The sequence below is a fragment of the Sphaerodactylus townsendi genome, linkage group LG02 (genome assembly GCF_021028975.2).
Source record: "Sphaerodactylus townsendi isolate TG3544 linkage group LG02, MPM_Stown_v2.3, whole genome shotgun sequence".
Taxonomy (NCBI): Eukaryota; Metazoa; Chordata; class Lepidosauria; order Squamata; family Sphaerodactylidae; genus Sphaerodactylus; species Sphaerodactylus townsendi.
Window position 1 is genome coordinate 88949631 of NC_059426.1, and position 17386 is coordinate 88967016.

At 44.1% G+C, this 17386-nt stretch overlaps 1 protein-coding gene across 11 annotated transcripts in view; it reads right to left on the bottom strand.

Annotated features, from left to right (window-relative positions):
- DENND5A (DENN domain containing 5A) overlaps positions 1-11852 on the bottom strand; it is a 73015-nt gene extending 61163 nt beyond the window's left edge. For 4 of the 11 annotated variants that reach the window (XM_048486418.1, XM_048486416.1, XM_048486417.1 and 1 more), the window contains exon 1: positions 11465-11852. In XM_048486418.1, coding sequence (XP_048342375.1) covers positions 11465-11585 — 121 coding nt within the window. In that variant the 5' untranslated portion in view covers positions 11586-11852. The remainder of the gene's footprint in view (positions 1-11464) is intronic. The other 7 variants (XM_048486420.1, XM_048486414.1, XM_048486413.1 and 4 more) reach the window with 3 other exon arrangements.
- Positions 11853-17386: the final 5534 nt, after the last annotated feature.

Sequence of the window (17386 nt, forward strand, 5' to 3'; positions counted from 1 at the left end):
TCACTGGTACAGCAGGGACAGTCCAGGAGTGTGGCTGGGGGAGGAGCCAACTTTAGTCAGCTCCATCCCAGTTATTCGCCCTATTGCACTGGCAGCTGGGATGGCTGACTGACACAACCAAAAATGGCATAAGTCTATCCAGCCCAATAGGGGCTTCCTGGTGGTGATCAGGCTTTTGGGCATTTTAAGCCTCCCCACACCACCAGAAAGTCTCTTGGGGGGTGGTAACCTGGCACAACCACAGCACCATGACCGGGTGCTCAGCCTCCTGGATGGGGCTGCCTGGCTTCTCTGGTCTTACACCATAATATCTACCAAAAACATCAGTTTAGAAACTCAAGAAGCTTTCACCTCAAATCAGACACATGTAACTCATGACTCACATGAAGTAAAGTTACTATTCCTGACAATGTCACATCACGTGAATTATTTTTCCCATATGAACTCCTGCACACAAGGCTGACTATTTCACAGAAATAACATAAAATAATTAGCTTTCCAATCTGCGTGAGAAAAGAACCAAATATCTGCCCAGCAAGATTTCACACAATTACAACAGTTTAACAAATGGTCAATCTAACACTATGTATACTACAGGTTTGGTATAACATTGTAATTCTTCATCCACAAAATTAAAGGCACTAAATTATTTCAACAAAGCTGAAGACTTTGTTTTGCTTTTGTTTTCAAGCTTGTTTTGCTTTTGTTTTCAAGTCAAAGACCATCTACATTTCTTATGTCAAATTCAATCAGCTTTGCACATGGTAAATATGTTGAATAACTAACATGCAGACCTGTAAAACCTACTTGGGAGTAAGAAGTAATTTTATAACCTCTCTACTCAAATCCACGCTTTTTAAGGCTACCCAACCCAAAAACATGGTATCACAGTGTTGTGCATAAAGCAGTGTATTGTAGCTCCAAAAGGGCTTCAGAAGAGTACAGCTGCTCTTACTTATATCAGCCACTCCATTCTTTGCTGCAATATCAGCTACCATAGCACGTCTGCCTCTGTTCCCAAAGAAACAAAAGAGCTCTTTGGTATTCCAAAACATGGGGAACAACACAGACTCCTTCAGGGAAAAGAGGAAAGCTGGATGATCTAGGGTAACATTTGTTACTTGAACAGAGCATTTCACAGGTCCCACTACAACTCACACTTACTATCCAATATCTGCTACAGAGTTACAAAAAGAAAAGCCTTTTCATGATAATACAAGGACTTCCCCCACAACCTTCAGTGCCACAACAGCACATGTTTTAGTGTGTGTACAGAGCTGCCCCCACCTCTAATGTCAAGGATCACTCATGTGAGAACAATGTGTTTTACTTTTTTTTTTAATCAGATTTTTATCCCGCCCAATTCCCCACAGGGCTCAAGGTGGCATACAACCACTGAAAAATAGAATACATTTAAAACAGCAATAAAATAGTTTAGATTTAGAATGCATAAAAAAATTGGCACTGAACCAGGGTAAAAAGGCTGGTGCTGGGGTTAGAACTACATCCAGCTTAGTAATGAAAATAACCACTCTAAAGGCCAAATTGGATACATGTGCATAAACACGACAGATGTGAACAAATAAAGAATGATCTGGGCATCTATTTTTAACACGAAAATATATGCATGGGATGGGAAACTAATCCTTCTCCCCTGCAGCACCTTACATTGCTGTGTTTCATTGCTTCAAGCACTTTTATCCCCAGCCTAGTGTCTTCCAAAATAAGTTTATTAACAGTGCAATCCTAAAACAAGTTACTCAGAACTAAGCCCATTGATTTCAATGGGCTGAGAATGGAGTAATTTGTTTTAGGATTGCACTCCTAGTGCATCAAGGTAATGTGGAGGATTCAGCACCCTCACCCATGTGCGTCTTTTCATAGCAAAAAGGACCTTATCTCTTCTTTATATGTGAACAGGAAAAAAACACATGAATGCATGTGGCTGATTGACTACATCTAGTTTGACCAACACAGGAGCTAGATTAAAGTGGAGAAATGAACTCACAGAAGACTGCAAGAACTAATTTAAAATATTTCCAAACAGCCTCTCAATTGTGGTTCCTGAGGCAGTTCACAAGATGCAATAAACAAATACAAATAAATAACAAATCAAAGAAAATCAGCAACTGTTACAGCAAAATTTTAAAAGTCAGTGAAGACCAATTACAAAATACAAATTAACACCAAATGCCTTGGAAGAATGCCTTCCTGTATTGACTAAAACTCAGATGACCAGGCACCATGTGAACTGCTGTAGTGAGGAAGCCATTATAGGCAAGAAGTCATTATAGAGGAGGTCCCTTCTGTCCACACAACTAGCCACACAAACTTAACATACTTAACAAACTTAACATACTAAACAAAAGTGAAGTGGAACAGAGATAGCACTTGCTGGAAGAGGTAACGAATCCAAGGGAGGACCAAGATGTCCTCCTACCTTCCAGGAGAAGGCCCCTTCATGATGAGTATCCAATGGACCATTCTCCTGGAGGCAAAGGACATCTTGCTGGGAACTCCCAGTGTCCCTAAGGTAGGGTGGGCTATCGTTATATTTCCAGGATGCGCTCTAAAACTCTACAACCAAAAACTGTCTCAGCGGACCCCCAGATGTGTAGTTTGTATTGCCTCACAAAGGATGATGGAGATGACCAGTTGACCACTTTGCAGATTTGCTCGATGGAAACATTGCGTCTGAATGCTGCATTTGAGGCTGTGGATCGAATTGAGTGAGCAGTGATGCCAGCTGGTATTGGTAGGTTTTGTGCCTTGTGAGCTTCTATAACGCATGCCTTTAACATTGAGCTGATTGAGGCTTTGGACATTTGATGACCCAGGTTGGGGGGGTGAGGTATTAATGAAAAGACTTTCCGTTTGCCTGATAGAGTTGGTTCAGATTATAAAGGCTTTGAGAGTCCTTCTGACATCCAAGTTATGCCAAAAAATTTCTTTTGGATGGGTGGGCTGCTGACAAAAGGTGGGAAGAACAATCTCCTGTTGTAGGTAGAAGGGGAACTGGCTTTTGGCTTGAAGGTGGGGTACAATTTTAAAACGACCCTCTTTTTATAGAAAATGCACAGGTTTGGGTTAACTGACAGGGCCCTGAGTTCCGAGACTCTTCTAGCTGAAGTCACTGCCATGAGGAAGAGCACCTTTATGCACAGCCATCGAAGGTGTATGGACTGCACAGGCTCGAAGGGAGACTTGGTCAGGGCTATCAGGACTGTATGTAACCTCCAAAAAGGGAATCTGTGCATCTGGGGAGGTTGATTCTGTGGAACTCCCTTCAGAAATCAAGTCTTATCAGGATGTTGGGTGGCTGTTACTCCATGGAACAGGGGCCAAACCGTTGCAAGGGCTGTTACCTGTCTTCTGAGCATAGTGCTGGGAAGACCCAATTGGAATTTGTCTTGTAGAAAGTCTAGTACTGCCAAAAGAGATTGTTGTAAGGGGTCAGGTTTTTTTGAAAGGCCCAACAGATGAGAGCTTTCCATGACGAGTAGTAGATCCTGACCGTACCAGGCCAACGTGAAGATAGCATAGTGTCAGTGACCCCTTGTCCCTTAGATGTCGCCATTCAACAGCCACACGGTCAGACTCAGTCATCCAGGATTGGGGTGTCATCAGGGACCCTGATAGAGAAGTCTGGGTTCTCCGGTATTCGGTAGGGAGGTTTCTCCTACAGTTCCCGGATCACCGAAAACCATGGGCATCTCGGCCAGTAGGAAGTGATCAGAATCAGTCTTGCTCTTTTTGCGGAAACCGGAGAAGTCTCGATAATAGCAGGATTGGAGGAAATGCGTAGAGAAGCATCTTGGGCTGGGGAGAAGTAGGGCGTCCACTGCTCTAGGTGACCAAATCTGGAAGTTATGTCCTGGAAAGATAGTCGGTTGAAGGACCACTCTGTTGTGAGATGGCTTGGTGACTTAGCCAGTTCGCTAGAAGATTCAACTTGTCTTGTATGTACTCTGTTTTAGGCTCAAGATATTTTCCTCTGCCCAACATAGAATCAGTACGGCCTGCTGAGAGAGATTTGAAACTTCCCCTGATGGTTGATGCACATTTTGGCCGCCACATTGTCCATGCGGATGAAGACGTGATGTTGTTGAATGAGTGGCTGAAAGTGTTGGAGTGCCAACCAGGCTGCTTTGAGTTTCAGAACGTTGATGGGGAGGCTGGAATGATCTTGGTCGCAGAGGCCCCTGAACATAAGGCTGCGCCCCAGCCCAGGAGGCTCGCATGCGTGGAGATTTGTACTTGACCCTTGGGCATATACACTTCCCTTGAGACAGATTCTGTGGAAGGGTCCACCATTGGAGACTCTGCTTGAGGGAAAGGGGAATAACCAGGGTGCAATCCCTTTTGTCCATAATGTCTCCCTGGTATGGCCGGAGGAATCGTTGAAGGGGCCTCGTTGAAGAGGCTATGAGCACTCCCATCAGTTTGCTTAGGAACAGCAGCGAGGAACTCCTGGGCTGGATGACTGTTGACACCATCCTCCGTATCTTCAGTATCTTTTCCTTTGTGAGGAACAGAGTGTTCCTTGTTGTGTCTATGATGGCTCCCAGGTGTTCCATTCCTTGAGATGGAAACAGATTGCTCTTTTCCTTGTTGACCACGAAGCAGTGGCCACATAATGCCTGCATCACCCTCGTGAGATCCTGGAGCGCTGCTTCCTTAAAGATGGACCAAATTAGGATGTTGTCCAGATAGGGGTGGATGTGTACCCCCTTTTGCCGGAGAAGGACGATTGAAACTAGGAGCAGTTTGGAGAACCCCCTGGGAGCAGTTGCCAAGCCGAATGGCAGGGCTCAAAACTGAAAATGCTCTTTTCCCATAGAGAATTGCAGGAAACATCTGTGCCTGGGTAGAATTGGGACACTTCGGTAAGATCCAGAGATACGCCTGGATCTTATGCCACGGTAAGATTCAGAGATACCAAATAGTCACCCGGACGGAGCGCTTCTGCTATGGTGGTTAGGGATTCCATTTTGAATCTGCGGAGCTTGAGATACCTGTTTACTGTCCACAGATTCAGGATCATTCTCCAGTCCCCATTCTTTTTGGGAACTGTGAAGAAGTGTGAATAGTGGCTGGAGAATTTTTCTTCCACTGGACCCCTTGAGATACCACCTCCTTGGACCAAGAGTTGACATGCTCCCCCTCCCAGTGGTCCCGAAAGTGGAGGGGGTGGCCACCAACTGGAAAGGATCTGGGGGGGCATCCTGTCTGGTGAATTGTAGAATGTTCCCTGGAAACGGAATTCACTATGCTTCCAAAAGGAGCCCCTGGATTGCCAGGAAGAGCTCTTGTCTTCTCTGGGTTGCCTGGGAAAATACCTTTGGGGGCGAAAGGGGCCATTCCAGGGCCATTGCCTGCTCCTATTTGCTCTAACCACTCTTGGTAGGGGCTTCTTTTTATCTTTAGTTTAAATTAGGAGTTGATCCAGGTCCTTGCCAAATAGCATACCTCCTTGGAAGGAGTAGTTGGCAATGAGAGATTTTGAACGGGTATCAGCTTGCCCAGTCTTAAGCCAGGTGTTCCATCTGGCTACGACCGCAGATGCCATGGACAGTGCAGACATAGACAATGCATCGAAGCTAGAGCCTGCTATGAAAGATGCGCCCATTGTAATAAGATCTAGTCCTTCTTCAATGGCCATCTCCTCTGGTGGCAAACCCATACCAGGATGGCCCTAGCCACAGTGGAGGCTAAAGCTATGGCTTTCATTGCTAGAGCTAGAGATTCATGAGAACATTTTAGAACTGCTTCTGATGTCCTGTCTACTGAGTCCCTGAGGGACCCTTCTCCATCTTTGGACACCAAGGCGCCAGATTGAAGGGCCGCTACAGGAGCATCAACCAACGGTGGTGTCTATAGCATCTTATCACAAATTCTGGGACTACATACAATTTTTTGTGCAATGCTGGGCTTCAGCATCCACCAGATTGTGCAACTCAAGGGCTGATATCGTCTTAGCAATAAGGAAGGGAGGGTCTTCCTCAAAAATAAGTGTATATATTTAAGGAGCCACAAGACATATATGTGCATGAGTGTATAATCTTGTTCTAAATACTTATTCTAAATACGTTACATTCATTATGATCTTGAAAAAAGCCTACAGGTTGGCACACCATTTCATTATTTCTTAGATAGAAATGATCCATTTATAGCACTGCTAACAGTTGCAATAGCAACTGTCTGTTTCGCTATAGTGAGTTTTAGTTACTATGACATCATTGAGAGTCTGTCCTCAAAGTCGACTTGCCCCTGGAGAACTGCAGTGTGCACCAATCAGATTATGTTAGTTGCTTTGTTTTATTTTAAGAACCTATTCCCCTTCTTTCTCTTCTCTGCTTTGTAATGCCAGTGCCTTATTCTAACAATTGCCACTTATTAGACAAACTGTTTCAGTAGCACAAAGAAGCTTTCATAGCTAAAAATAAATTCAGCAGAGGAAAAACTACAGAATACTCTTTACTTTAGTCAATATATCTTTCAGTATCCATTTGGTTTTTAAGGCTCCACAGGTCTAAAACAACATCTATCAAAGGTAAAATTTTGAAATGTAAGAATCAAAATGCAAAAGCTATCAGACGTTTCATATTTCACAATCTTTGCAGTTAAAATTGAAAAAAGAACAAAACATATAAGCAATCAGCCTTCTTACTTTTTAAACTTCCTAATCAATTTTTAAATTTTTAATATGTTTAAACATTAGTTTTACGGATAACATCACTTTCATGTTCTCTTAACTTGATTTGTGGTACAGGTTGATCATCTTTAATTTTTGATGGCTCAATAATTCATACAGAGACAGGTTGCAGAAAATACCAAAATTGACAAAGTAATTATGATATAAAAACATTAGCTGCCCTAACCAATACAGATTTTTAACAGCTGAGCTTGAACAATACTGGTTCCCTCAGGGCTTTATCTGCCCTGGCTTCTGCCTGGTAGTATTTGCTGTCAAATGAGACTAGGGCCCTGTGGGATTTGACCCAATTCTACAGGCACCGGTAAGAGAGAGAGATTCTACCAGGCTTACAGTTGAGGGCAGTGCTGGTTTTTATACCAATTTTATTTATTTATTTATTTATTTATTTATTGATTGATTGATTGATTGATTGATTGATTGATTGATTGATTGTATTTGTATACCGCCCTCCCCGAAGGCTCAGGGCGGTTTCCAACAAAATAAAAGGTTAAAACATCATATATATAAATTAATTAAAATACATAAAATATTAGACTAAAGATGGCTTCAGCTATTCTATTCCCCCTTTTATGAACCACACGGGAGGCCAGATGTTTGCTTTTTGTTGCAGTTGTTATCATCCCGGCTGGCCAAATGCCTGCCGGAACAGGTCCGTTTTACGAGGCCCCTGCGGAAACTTTGTAAAATCGCGGAGGAACCCCTGATCTCACCTGGAAGCCTGTTCCCACCAGGTAGGGGCCAAGCTCAGTAAAAGCCCTGGGCCTTGTAGAGGCTTTTCAGCCCGGATCGCGCTTGAGGCCAAGGAGAGGATCACCAGTAGGTCGCCTCATTCGATGAGCGGAGGGGCCTAGGAAGAGGCGATTATAGCGTAGGAGAGGCGGTCTCTTTAAGATATGCAGGGCCAAAGGCGGCGAATGGCTTTAAAGGTCAAAACCAAAACTTTAAACATGACCCGGTACTCGATCGGCAGCCAGTGCAGTTGGTATAGGACCGGAGTAATCCGGTCCCTTGCTGTTGCTCCGGAAAGGAGTCTGGCTGCCGCATTCTGTACGAGTTTCAGTTTCCGGATCATGGCCAAAGGTAAGCCCACGTAGAGCGAGTTACAGTAGTCTAATCTAGAGGTGACCTCCTCTGTGGACCCTACTGGAGTGCCACTCCTGCCACTGGCAACTTCTCAACCCATAGGAAGTCATTCCTCTAGGACAGGGGTAGGGAACCTGCGGCTCTCCAGATGTTCAGGAACTACAATTCCCATCAGCCCCTACCAGCATGGCCAATTGGCCATGCTGACAGAGGCTGATGGGAATTGTAGTTCCTGAACATCTGGAGAGCCGCAGGTTCCCTATCCCTGATCTAGGAGATAAAAAAAAATGTAAGGGGAATTCTTATTGTTAAGGCACTCCTTTAAGTTTCAGTTTTAATATTAAATAACTGGCTTGAATTATTTTATATTGGCATGTATTCGATTTTAAATTGTACATATATGTGTTGAATAAAATGTTGTTCACTGCCCTAAGCCTAACTTCACTGGGAAAGAGTAATATATAAATAATATAAAAGGAAGTCCAGGGTTGCAAGGCAAAGGCAGTCAATGGCAAACCACTTCTGTACATTTCCTGCCTTGAAAACCCATGGGTTTGTCATCAGTCAACTGTGACTTGACACCAAAACAAAAATCATAGCTGTCTTGTGACGAGGCAGCAGTATCAGGTCACAGAGTTTCAGCCACAAATTCTAGTCATGCTGAGCTATTCAATCATATTTTCAGCCTCATTATAATGCAATGATCTTTAACTCTCAAGGGTATTTTAATATGTACCACCAAAAACAGGGCTAATTCAAACACCAAAGGAGACTCTCACTAAAGAGGGCAGCTCAAAATGAAATATCATTTGTGTGAAGTGGTTCACTTCATGGATAAGAACCGTATCCAGGAAATCAGAACTACAGCATCATATACAATTTTAAAAATCAATAAAAATTTTACCACTGAATGACTTTGGTAAATTAAGAGCTGTAAGAGTTGCAGGTTTTCAATTTAAGAACACAGCCTAAAACATTCACATTGGAAGACAAAAGATTTAACTTGTGATGTAGATGAGAAACTGTTTTATATATACTAGAATAACTTCAGACAATAGCATTGTATATAAGCAACATAGAGATATGTACTGTCAAAGGCTTTCACGGCCAGAATCACTGGGGTGCTGTCTGGTTTCCAGGCTGTATGGCCGTGTTTTAGCAGCATTCTCTCTTGACTTTTTGCCTGCATCTGTGGCTGGCATCTTCAGAGTATCAGATGCTAGCCACAGATGCAGGCGAAACGTCAGGAGAGAATGCTGATAGAACACGGCCATACAGCCCAGAAACCAGACAGCACCCCAACACAGAGATAAGTAGCTGTATTCATTCAGGATACAGACTTGCGTACCAAAAGTCCATTATTCTATATAAAATTTATGTCTAGAAAATCCATGAAGTCACATTGAAAAAAGAACAATAAACATATTTGCTCCAACCTTTCAGAGAAAGTACCTGCTCTATTTTAAAAGAAAGGAAATCTAGCTGCAAAATTATTTAGGAAGCTATATCATACAAGGATTTTCACATGATATGATGGAGGCTAAATAAGATTTTTGAAGTATCTGAGCCATGTAAAGCATATATGTACCATTTTGCTACATAGCTTCAAAAAATCATGTCGATTAGATGAGACAGTTCAAAGGCAATATTGCCATTCTATTCTTACATGCCCCAAAGCAATCTATCCTACTTGATATTCTCATTTTCAGTTTTAGCTATTCAATCATATTTTCAGCCTCTATGAATTTTAATATATCTGTACATTTTCCGGTACTGACAGTTAAAAAGATCTAAGAATTTTTATACAACCTATGGATGTAACCTAAGACTTCAATCCTATACATATTTATTTGAAGTGAGCCCTGTTGAGAACAATAGAATGTCCTTCTACATAAACAGACAATTGGTAATGAAACAAATGCAAAGTATAACACACAAACCATGTATCCATTTTTTTGAAAAACATACAAATATGGTTCTTTGTTATCAGCTCATGATGCATCTGTGAAACCTGTTGCCGAAAAACCCACTAAAACCAAAACAAAGTTCTAAAAGAAATAAGAGCCTACTATTTAAAACTCAATGATACTTAGGTATAGCAACAAACACATTTACACTTAATGGAGCTGTCTGCCAGCACAAGGAGCCTTCCGCTGGAGGATTGTTTCATGATTAGTAGAGCATAATCATAGGAGTATACTATGAGTATACTATGCTTATACCAACAAGTATATTCCAGCTGAAAATGAGGAGCTCAGTCGTTGTTTGTTGTTTAAAACAGGGTTAATAACTTGTTTGATAAACAAATTTCCAAAGCAAGCTATATAATCATGATGGCAAGCTATTCAGTTTTCTCAGAATAAAAAATGTTCTAAAAATAACAGTTCTGTGTTCTGCCACCTTTTACTTTTTTATATCAATTGAGCAACCAAAAAGTAAAGTTTTTCCTACACACATTACAATTCTAAGAGTACTTAGGAGCTAGCTCCATTTTATAGACCTGCGCCAGATTCTGAATAGGCCTGCTTAGGATGGCACTGAAATGAACAGATAAGGCATGGACATGAAGAAAAACAACCATTGTTATATCCATCATGTTTACTGTAGCACCTTAAAGCCTAACACATCTATTGTGCACTACAGTTATTATTATTATCACAGTTATTATTATTGTGGACTACAGTTATCATTATTATCACAGTAGGCCAAAGGCAACAAAATACAAGAGATCCAATATTTCAGCACTCTAGGTATAGCTGATCCATAGAAAACCCCAAAATAAAAGCCATATTATACCTTCTAATAATACACCCTCAAACAAGTGGGCAAGCTGATACACTTGGGGAAGGTGTAGTTTCCAGGCCACAATCTTAGTGCCCTTTTATTTGTTCCTTAACATCCAATCAGAGAAATAATTCTGGAAAATGCAAACACTTGTGTACAGCATTGTATTATTTAGTTCATCCTGAATGGGTTTGTTTTGAAATGTTCCAGTCATCTACCCTCCCCTCCCCCCCCCCACCCCATCCCGCAAACTGTTGCTGCGGTATGTTTTTTTTTCTTTCTCCTTCTCCATAAACAGATTTGCCATCCCATCACAGCCGTTATTAGGGTTTAATTTATTTTACATACTAGTCTCTGTAGGAGATAGGAATATGCGGAAAGCAAGCTGTTAACCTCGAGGGTACAGAAAGAAAACAGAGGTATGCAATCCCCCCACCCGCGGTTAAAATAATGGCCCTGCTGTTACAACCCCTGCCTAACCCTTCAGAAAGCGCCTTTGCGCTCCAAAACAGCAGCAAGATGCCTGGGTGGACGACAGCAAGCGAATAGCGGTCCTGCTACCGCCAAAACAAAGCCACAGAGGCGCCGCCGGTTTCCTCTACTCCGCCACCAGAATGGGCCAGGCGCCCTTGACACCGGCTCATACCTATCAAAGAGAAGGACGCCAACTAGACCAGAGTGGGTCAGCATTTAAGGCGGCGGCGGCGGGGGGATCCTCATGTTTGGGACAAGCTTCACTGATGTCTCCTCTCGTTTTGAGTTGGGTCGCCCCTTGAAGCCATACCCTAACCCAAGCCCCACAGACGAACACGGAGACAACCTTGCTACCCAGGTGGTGATCGAAGTGGGGAAGATCGAGTGAGGGGCGGACTGACTCACCGGAGAGCTCGTCCGGCTCCAACCCAGTGTCTGTGTCCAGCCCGCAGATCACGAAGTAGTCAGCGAAGCGGCCGGGAGCGGACGACGAGGAGCCGGAGCCACCGCTGCCGCCGCCACTCATACTGGAGGAGCCCCTGAGAGGCAGGACGGCTCAAGTCGCCCGGCGGGAAGAAAAGAAGATCCGGGACGTTGTCGCCGCCGCCGCCGCGGCTTCTGTTTTTGCAGCGGGGACGACAATTGCGGCTGCCTCAACGGCCCCCGCTGCTGCCTCCATGACGGAGCGGAGCGGCCAGGGCCGCACGGCATTGTGGGTAGCAGGCCTGACACACGGGCGGGCAAACGCACATAACAGGACGCTCTCTCTCTGCCCCCCCTTCCCCAGATGTTTCGGAGTCGGGAGGGGGACGGATGGAAGGGAGAACCGCAATGCTGCACACGCGCAGTGAGGGACAGGGAATGACGTGATGCTCCTTGCAGTCTGGCTCCGAGGGCTGCAGGGGAGTCGTGGGAGGGAGAGTGGGTGATGAAGGGATAACGATATTCTGTCCGTTCCCAGGATTTCTTTTGTCACAACGTCGGTATAGCCCAGTCTCTACACCAGGAAAAAGTATTGCTTCACTGTATCTCCCGCATAATCCCTTTATACTAAGCGTTCCTCTTCGCCCCATTTTTCTGTTTCTATCAGTGCCATCTTCCTCCTTTTCTTATTTTTCTTTCCTTTGTTGGCCCTCTCAGTCTCACCATTTGGAAACACCTGAACAATCTTGCTTTTACTTTTTCGCATCATTCCCCTCCTTCTGTTTTCCCCATCAATACTCTTGAATCCAGGATTAGTTCCACGGCAAATGATAAATTCCTGTCATTACAACAGACATTTGAGGGCAGTTATATTTCAAGGAGTATCAATTAGTGTAAATTCAAAAGGTACATCCCAGATCTTCTTGCACTGCCACAGAATGTACTGGCACAGGTCTTGCATGACACACACAGTTATGTCCAGTCTGAGATGGGCACGCAAACACATTTTGTAGACTGTACTAAGTTTCCTGGACCAATGGCCCTGTTTAGGAAATGCACCTTTATGAGTCATGACTAGGGCAGTCAAATGTCCTGGACTAGGTTTGATTGCATGGACGTAGGTAAGGAGGTGGGGGGGGGGTGTTTCCTAGGGTTTGAACCCCACCCATTCATGTCCGAAGCTTCGCCCCTCCGTTGTGGGTTTTTAAAACATTTTAGTGCTTTTTCGGTTTTTAGCCTTCAGGGGGCGCATTGTTTGGGCTAGCAGCACCAAACTTTGAGAGATTGTTTGGGGGACTCTCCTGATGATACTACCCGGGTTTGATGATGTTTGTTCAGGGGGTCCAAAGTTATGGACTCCCAAAGGGGGTGCCCCATCCATTGTTTCCAATGGGAGCTAATAGAAGATGGGGGCTACACCTTTGAGGGTCCATAACTTTGGACACCCTGGACTAAATTTCACCAAACCTGGGATGTACTAACAGAAGAGTCTCTTATTGATACCACCCAGGTTTTGTGAAGTTTGGTCCAGGGAGTCCAAAGCTATGGACTCCCAAAAGGGGTGCCCCCATCCCCCATTGTTCTGTAATGGGAGTTACTAGGAGATGGGGGGTTACACCTTTGAGGGTCCATAACTTTGGACCCCCTGAACCAAACTTCACTAGTCCTGGGTGGTATCATTGTGGTGAGACTCCTAAAGATGCCCTGAAAGTTTAAAAGCCACACCCACTGCAAACCTGGACAGCAGGCACCCCCCAAATTTCCCCAGATTCTCCTTTTAAATCCACCCCCTTCGGCATGGATTTAAAGGGAGAATCTGAGGTCCTCAGTTTAGAAGAAGAAGAGTTTGGACTTATATCCCCCTTTCTCTCCTGTAGGAGACTCAAAGGGGCTTACAATCTCCTTGCCCTTGCTCCCTCACATCAAACACCCTGTGAGGTGGGTGGGGCAACATATGAGCTCCTAAAAGCTGTTGGGAGAACAAGGTATAGTCAAATGAAGCATGTGGGCTGCACAGGCTAATTTGAATTTCTGATAAGCCTCCACAGCTCAAGTGGCAGAGCAGGAACCCAAACCCAGTTCCTCCAGATTAGAATGCATCTGTTGTAAACTAATTACACCACATTGAAAGTGATGCTGTTTCTAGGGTGGGAGATAATCCACCCCAAAACAGCATCACTTCCAATGTTGTTTAACTAGGGACCCCAGATTCTCCCTTTCAGGTGGATTTAAAAGGAGAATTAGGGCTCTCTAGTTTAAACACCATTGAGAGTGATGCTGTTTGGGGGTGGATTCCAGCATTACAGTGGCTGCCCTGGGCGGGGGGGGGCACAAAGATTTTGCACCAGGCTCCATTTTCACTCTATGCCTCTGCCCAAAGGGGAAGGGCAGCGGCGGGGAGGGCAGGAGAGTCTGGCATCCCCGACCTCGGAGAGCTGCTTTTATAAGCGCTAGGCCAGGGGCGGGGTTTGGGGAGGCGTGGCCATGCCTTAGGGGCGGGTGTGGGTGTTTCCCCACCCCTGAACCCCCCCCCCATAAAAAAATCTATGCCTACATCCTTGTTTGATTGACTCTTCTCATTCTAACTGTATCAGTCTTCCCAACTATCCCTTTATAAGAACATAAGAAACAGCCTGCTGGATCAGACCAGAGTCCATCTAGTCCAGCACTCTGCTACTTGCAGTGGCCCACCAGATACCTTTGGGAGCTCACATGCAGGAGGTGAAAGCAATGGCCTTCTGCTGCTGCTGTTCCCGAGCACCTGGTCTGCATTTGCAACCTCAGATCAAAAAGGATCAAGATTGGTAGCCATAGATTGACTTCTCCTTCATAAATCTGTCCAAGCCCCTTTTAAAGCTATCCAGGTTAGTGGCCATCACCACCTCCTGTGGCAGCATATTCCAAACACCAATCACACGTTGCGTGAAGAAGTGTTTCCTTTTATTAGTCCTAATTCTTCCCCCCAGCATTTTCAGTGTATGCCCCCTGGTTCTAGTATTGTGAGAAAGAGAGAAAAAATTCTCTCTGTCAACATTTTCTACCCCATGCATAATTTTATAGACTTCAATCATATCCCCCCTCAGACTTCTCCTCCCCAAACTGAAGAGTCCCAAACGCTGCAACCTCTCCTCATAAGGAAGGTGCTCCAGTCCCTCAATCATCCTCTTTGCCCTTCTCTGCACTTTTTCTATCTCTTCAATATCCTTTTTGAGATGTGGCGACCAGAACTGAACACAGTACTCCAAGTGCGGGGGATATGATTGAAGTCTATAATACAAAGTTATGGACCCCCAAAGAGGGTGCCCCCATCTCCCATTGTTTCCAATAATAGTAGATGGGTCCATTTTGAGGGTCCATAACTTTGGACCCCTTGAACCAAACTTCACCAAACCTGGGTGGTATCATCAGGAGAATCTCTTGCTGATACCAGCCAGGTTTGGTGATGTTTGGTTTAGGAGGTCCAAGGTTATGGACCCCCAAAGGGGGCGCACCATCCCCCATTGTTTCCAATGGGAGCTAATAGTATAGGGGGCTACATTTTGAGGGTCCCTAACTTTGGACGCCCTGAATCAAACTTCACCAAACCTGGGTGGTATCATCATGAGGGTCTCCTAAAGATACTCTGAAATGTTGGTACTGCTAACATAAACATTCCTCCCCTGACCAAAAATCCAGTTTTGAAGGATTTTAACTCTTGTGTTTTAGCTTGATTGCTGGTTGAGTTAAGATTTTTGTGCTTTTAAAGTTATTGTTGAGGCCATATTGTTTTTGTTGACTCCCTTTTCCACTTACAGAGCTAGTTTACTGTTTTTCTTTGAAATAAATATTCAAAAACAATTAACCTACTGATGCCTCAATTAATGCAATTTTATTGGTATCTATTTTTATTTTTGAAATTTATCAGTAGCTGCTGCATTTCCCACCCTTGACTTATATGTGAGTCAATACGTTTTCCCAGTTTTTTATGGTAAAATTAGGTGCCTCGACTTATATGCGAGTCGACTTATACACGAGTATATACGGTACCTGTTCTGTGTAAGCCCTACACCCTCAAGCTGTATGCACATGACAATTGGCTGGAAGTGAGACATCACCACCATGGCTAGCCTTTTGTATGATATTTGCCAACTGGATGTACACTTCATTCATTTCACAAAGTCAGCTCTGGTATTGATGTCAACTGACTGGGCAGTAATCATTTGAGAGTAATTGTTCTCCTCTTTTTGAAGGTGGGGACAACATTAGCCCTCCTCCAGTCTGCTGGGACTTCTGTTCTCCATGAATTCTCAAAGATTATAGCAAATGGCTCTGAGATTACTTCTGCCAGTTCTTTCAATACCCTGGGATGTAGTTCAGCCCTGGAGATTTGAATTCATTTAAAGTAGCCAGGTACTCTTTATTTATTCTGTGCTGAATTTCCCCAACTGTATCTTCTGTTTCATTCCCCCCTGGTTGACAACTGTTTTCCTTTTTGGAAAAGACCGAGGCAAAGGTGTTGAGTAGTTCTGACTTTTCTCCTTCCCCTGTTAGCATTTTGCCATCTTCTCCACGCAATGACCCTATAATATCCTTTTTGTTCCTTTCGCTACAGATATACCGGTAACAAAAAAGTCTTTTATTATTTGTTTGTTTTTAACCTCTCTAGCAAGTCTCAGCTCATTGTGAGCTGTAGCTTTTCTGACTTTCTCCCTACACGTCATGGCAATTTGTTTGAATTCCTCTTTGGTAAAGTTCCCTTTTTTCTATTTCTTGTACACGTCTCTTTAAATCTCAGTTGAAAGTGCTTTAGACATCTGTCCATTGGTGAGAGAACTTCCACCTCTCATTCATTGGTGTGCAGAGTCCCACAAAAGACAGCTCTCTTGCCAATTTTGTTTAACGTCTTTATGCAACCCCTCACCAGGCTAATCCAAAGGGTTGGAGTGGGGTGTCATCAGTATGCTGATACCCAGTTGCATCTGCTAATGGGGGGTGGGGGTGGTCAGCCATGAGCTGCCCCGATGAGCCATTGGTTGTCATGTGGCAGTGATTACTGGATGTGAGAACCAACTGAAGCAGAATCCATGAGGCTTCCATATATGTGCCTTGAATAGGAAATGTCAGCACAAACTCTACATCGTCACAACCATAGAAAGGCCCAGGTGGCACAGATGGCTCAAATGGCATTCTTTCATCTATGCCAGGTGAAGCAGCTGGCACCTTATTTTTCCCAGCTCCATCTGGCCATGGTGATTCACACACGTCACCTCTAGATTAAATTTCTGCAATTCGCTCTAGCATGGCTATCCTTGGGCCTGCTTTGGAAGCTCCAGCTGGTCCAGACTGCAGAAGTGAAGGGCCTTCCGAAGACCCAGTGGCAGGCACACATACACCCTGGCTCCAGGTCAGATTCAAGATTCTTGTACTGACATACAAAGCCCTAAACTGTCTGGAACTTGCATACCTACAGGACCATCTCTTTTGGTACATTCCCCAAAGAGCATTTAGATCTACTAGTAATAACTTGCTGGCATTCCTGGCCCAACGGAAGGTTGGCTGGCCTTAACCTGGGCCAGGGCTTTTTCAACCCAGCCCCAGTCTGGTGGAATGCTCTGTCCAATGAGACTGGGGCCTTGAGGGACCTTATGCAGTTCCACTGAGCATTTAAAATAGAGTTGTTCCACCAGGCGTATGGTTGAGGCAGCCATGATACCATCTGGCCTCCCCCTCCTGTCTTTCCATCAAGTCTACCAACAATCCCTTGAAGGTACTGAATATTGTTTATCATTGTCCTGTGACTATCAAAATTGTGAATTATAGGAATTTTTGGATATTTTAACATTTTATATTATTATATTGTTTGGAATGTTGTGAAACACCCTAAGCCCAAAAGGGGAGGATTGGCATATTAAATCTAGATATTGT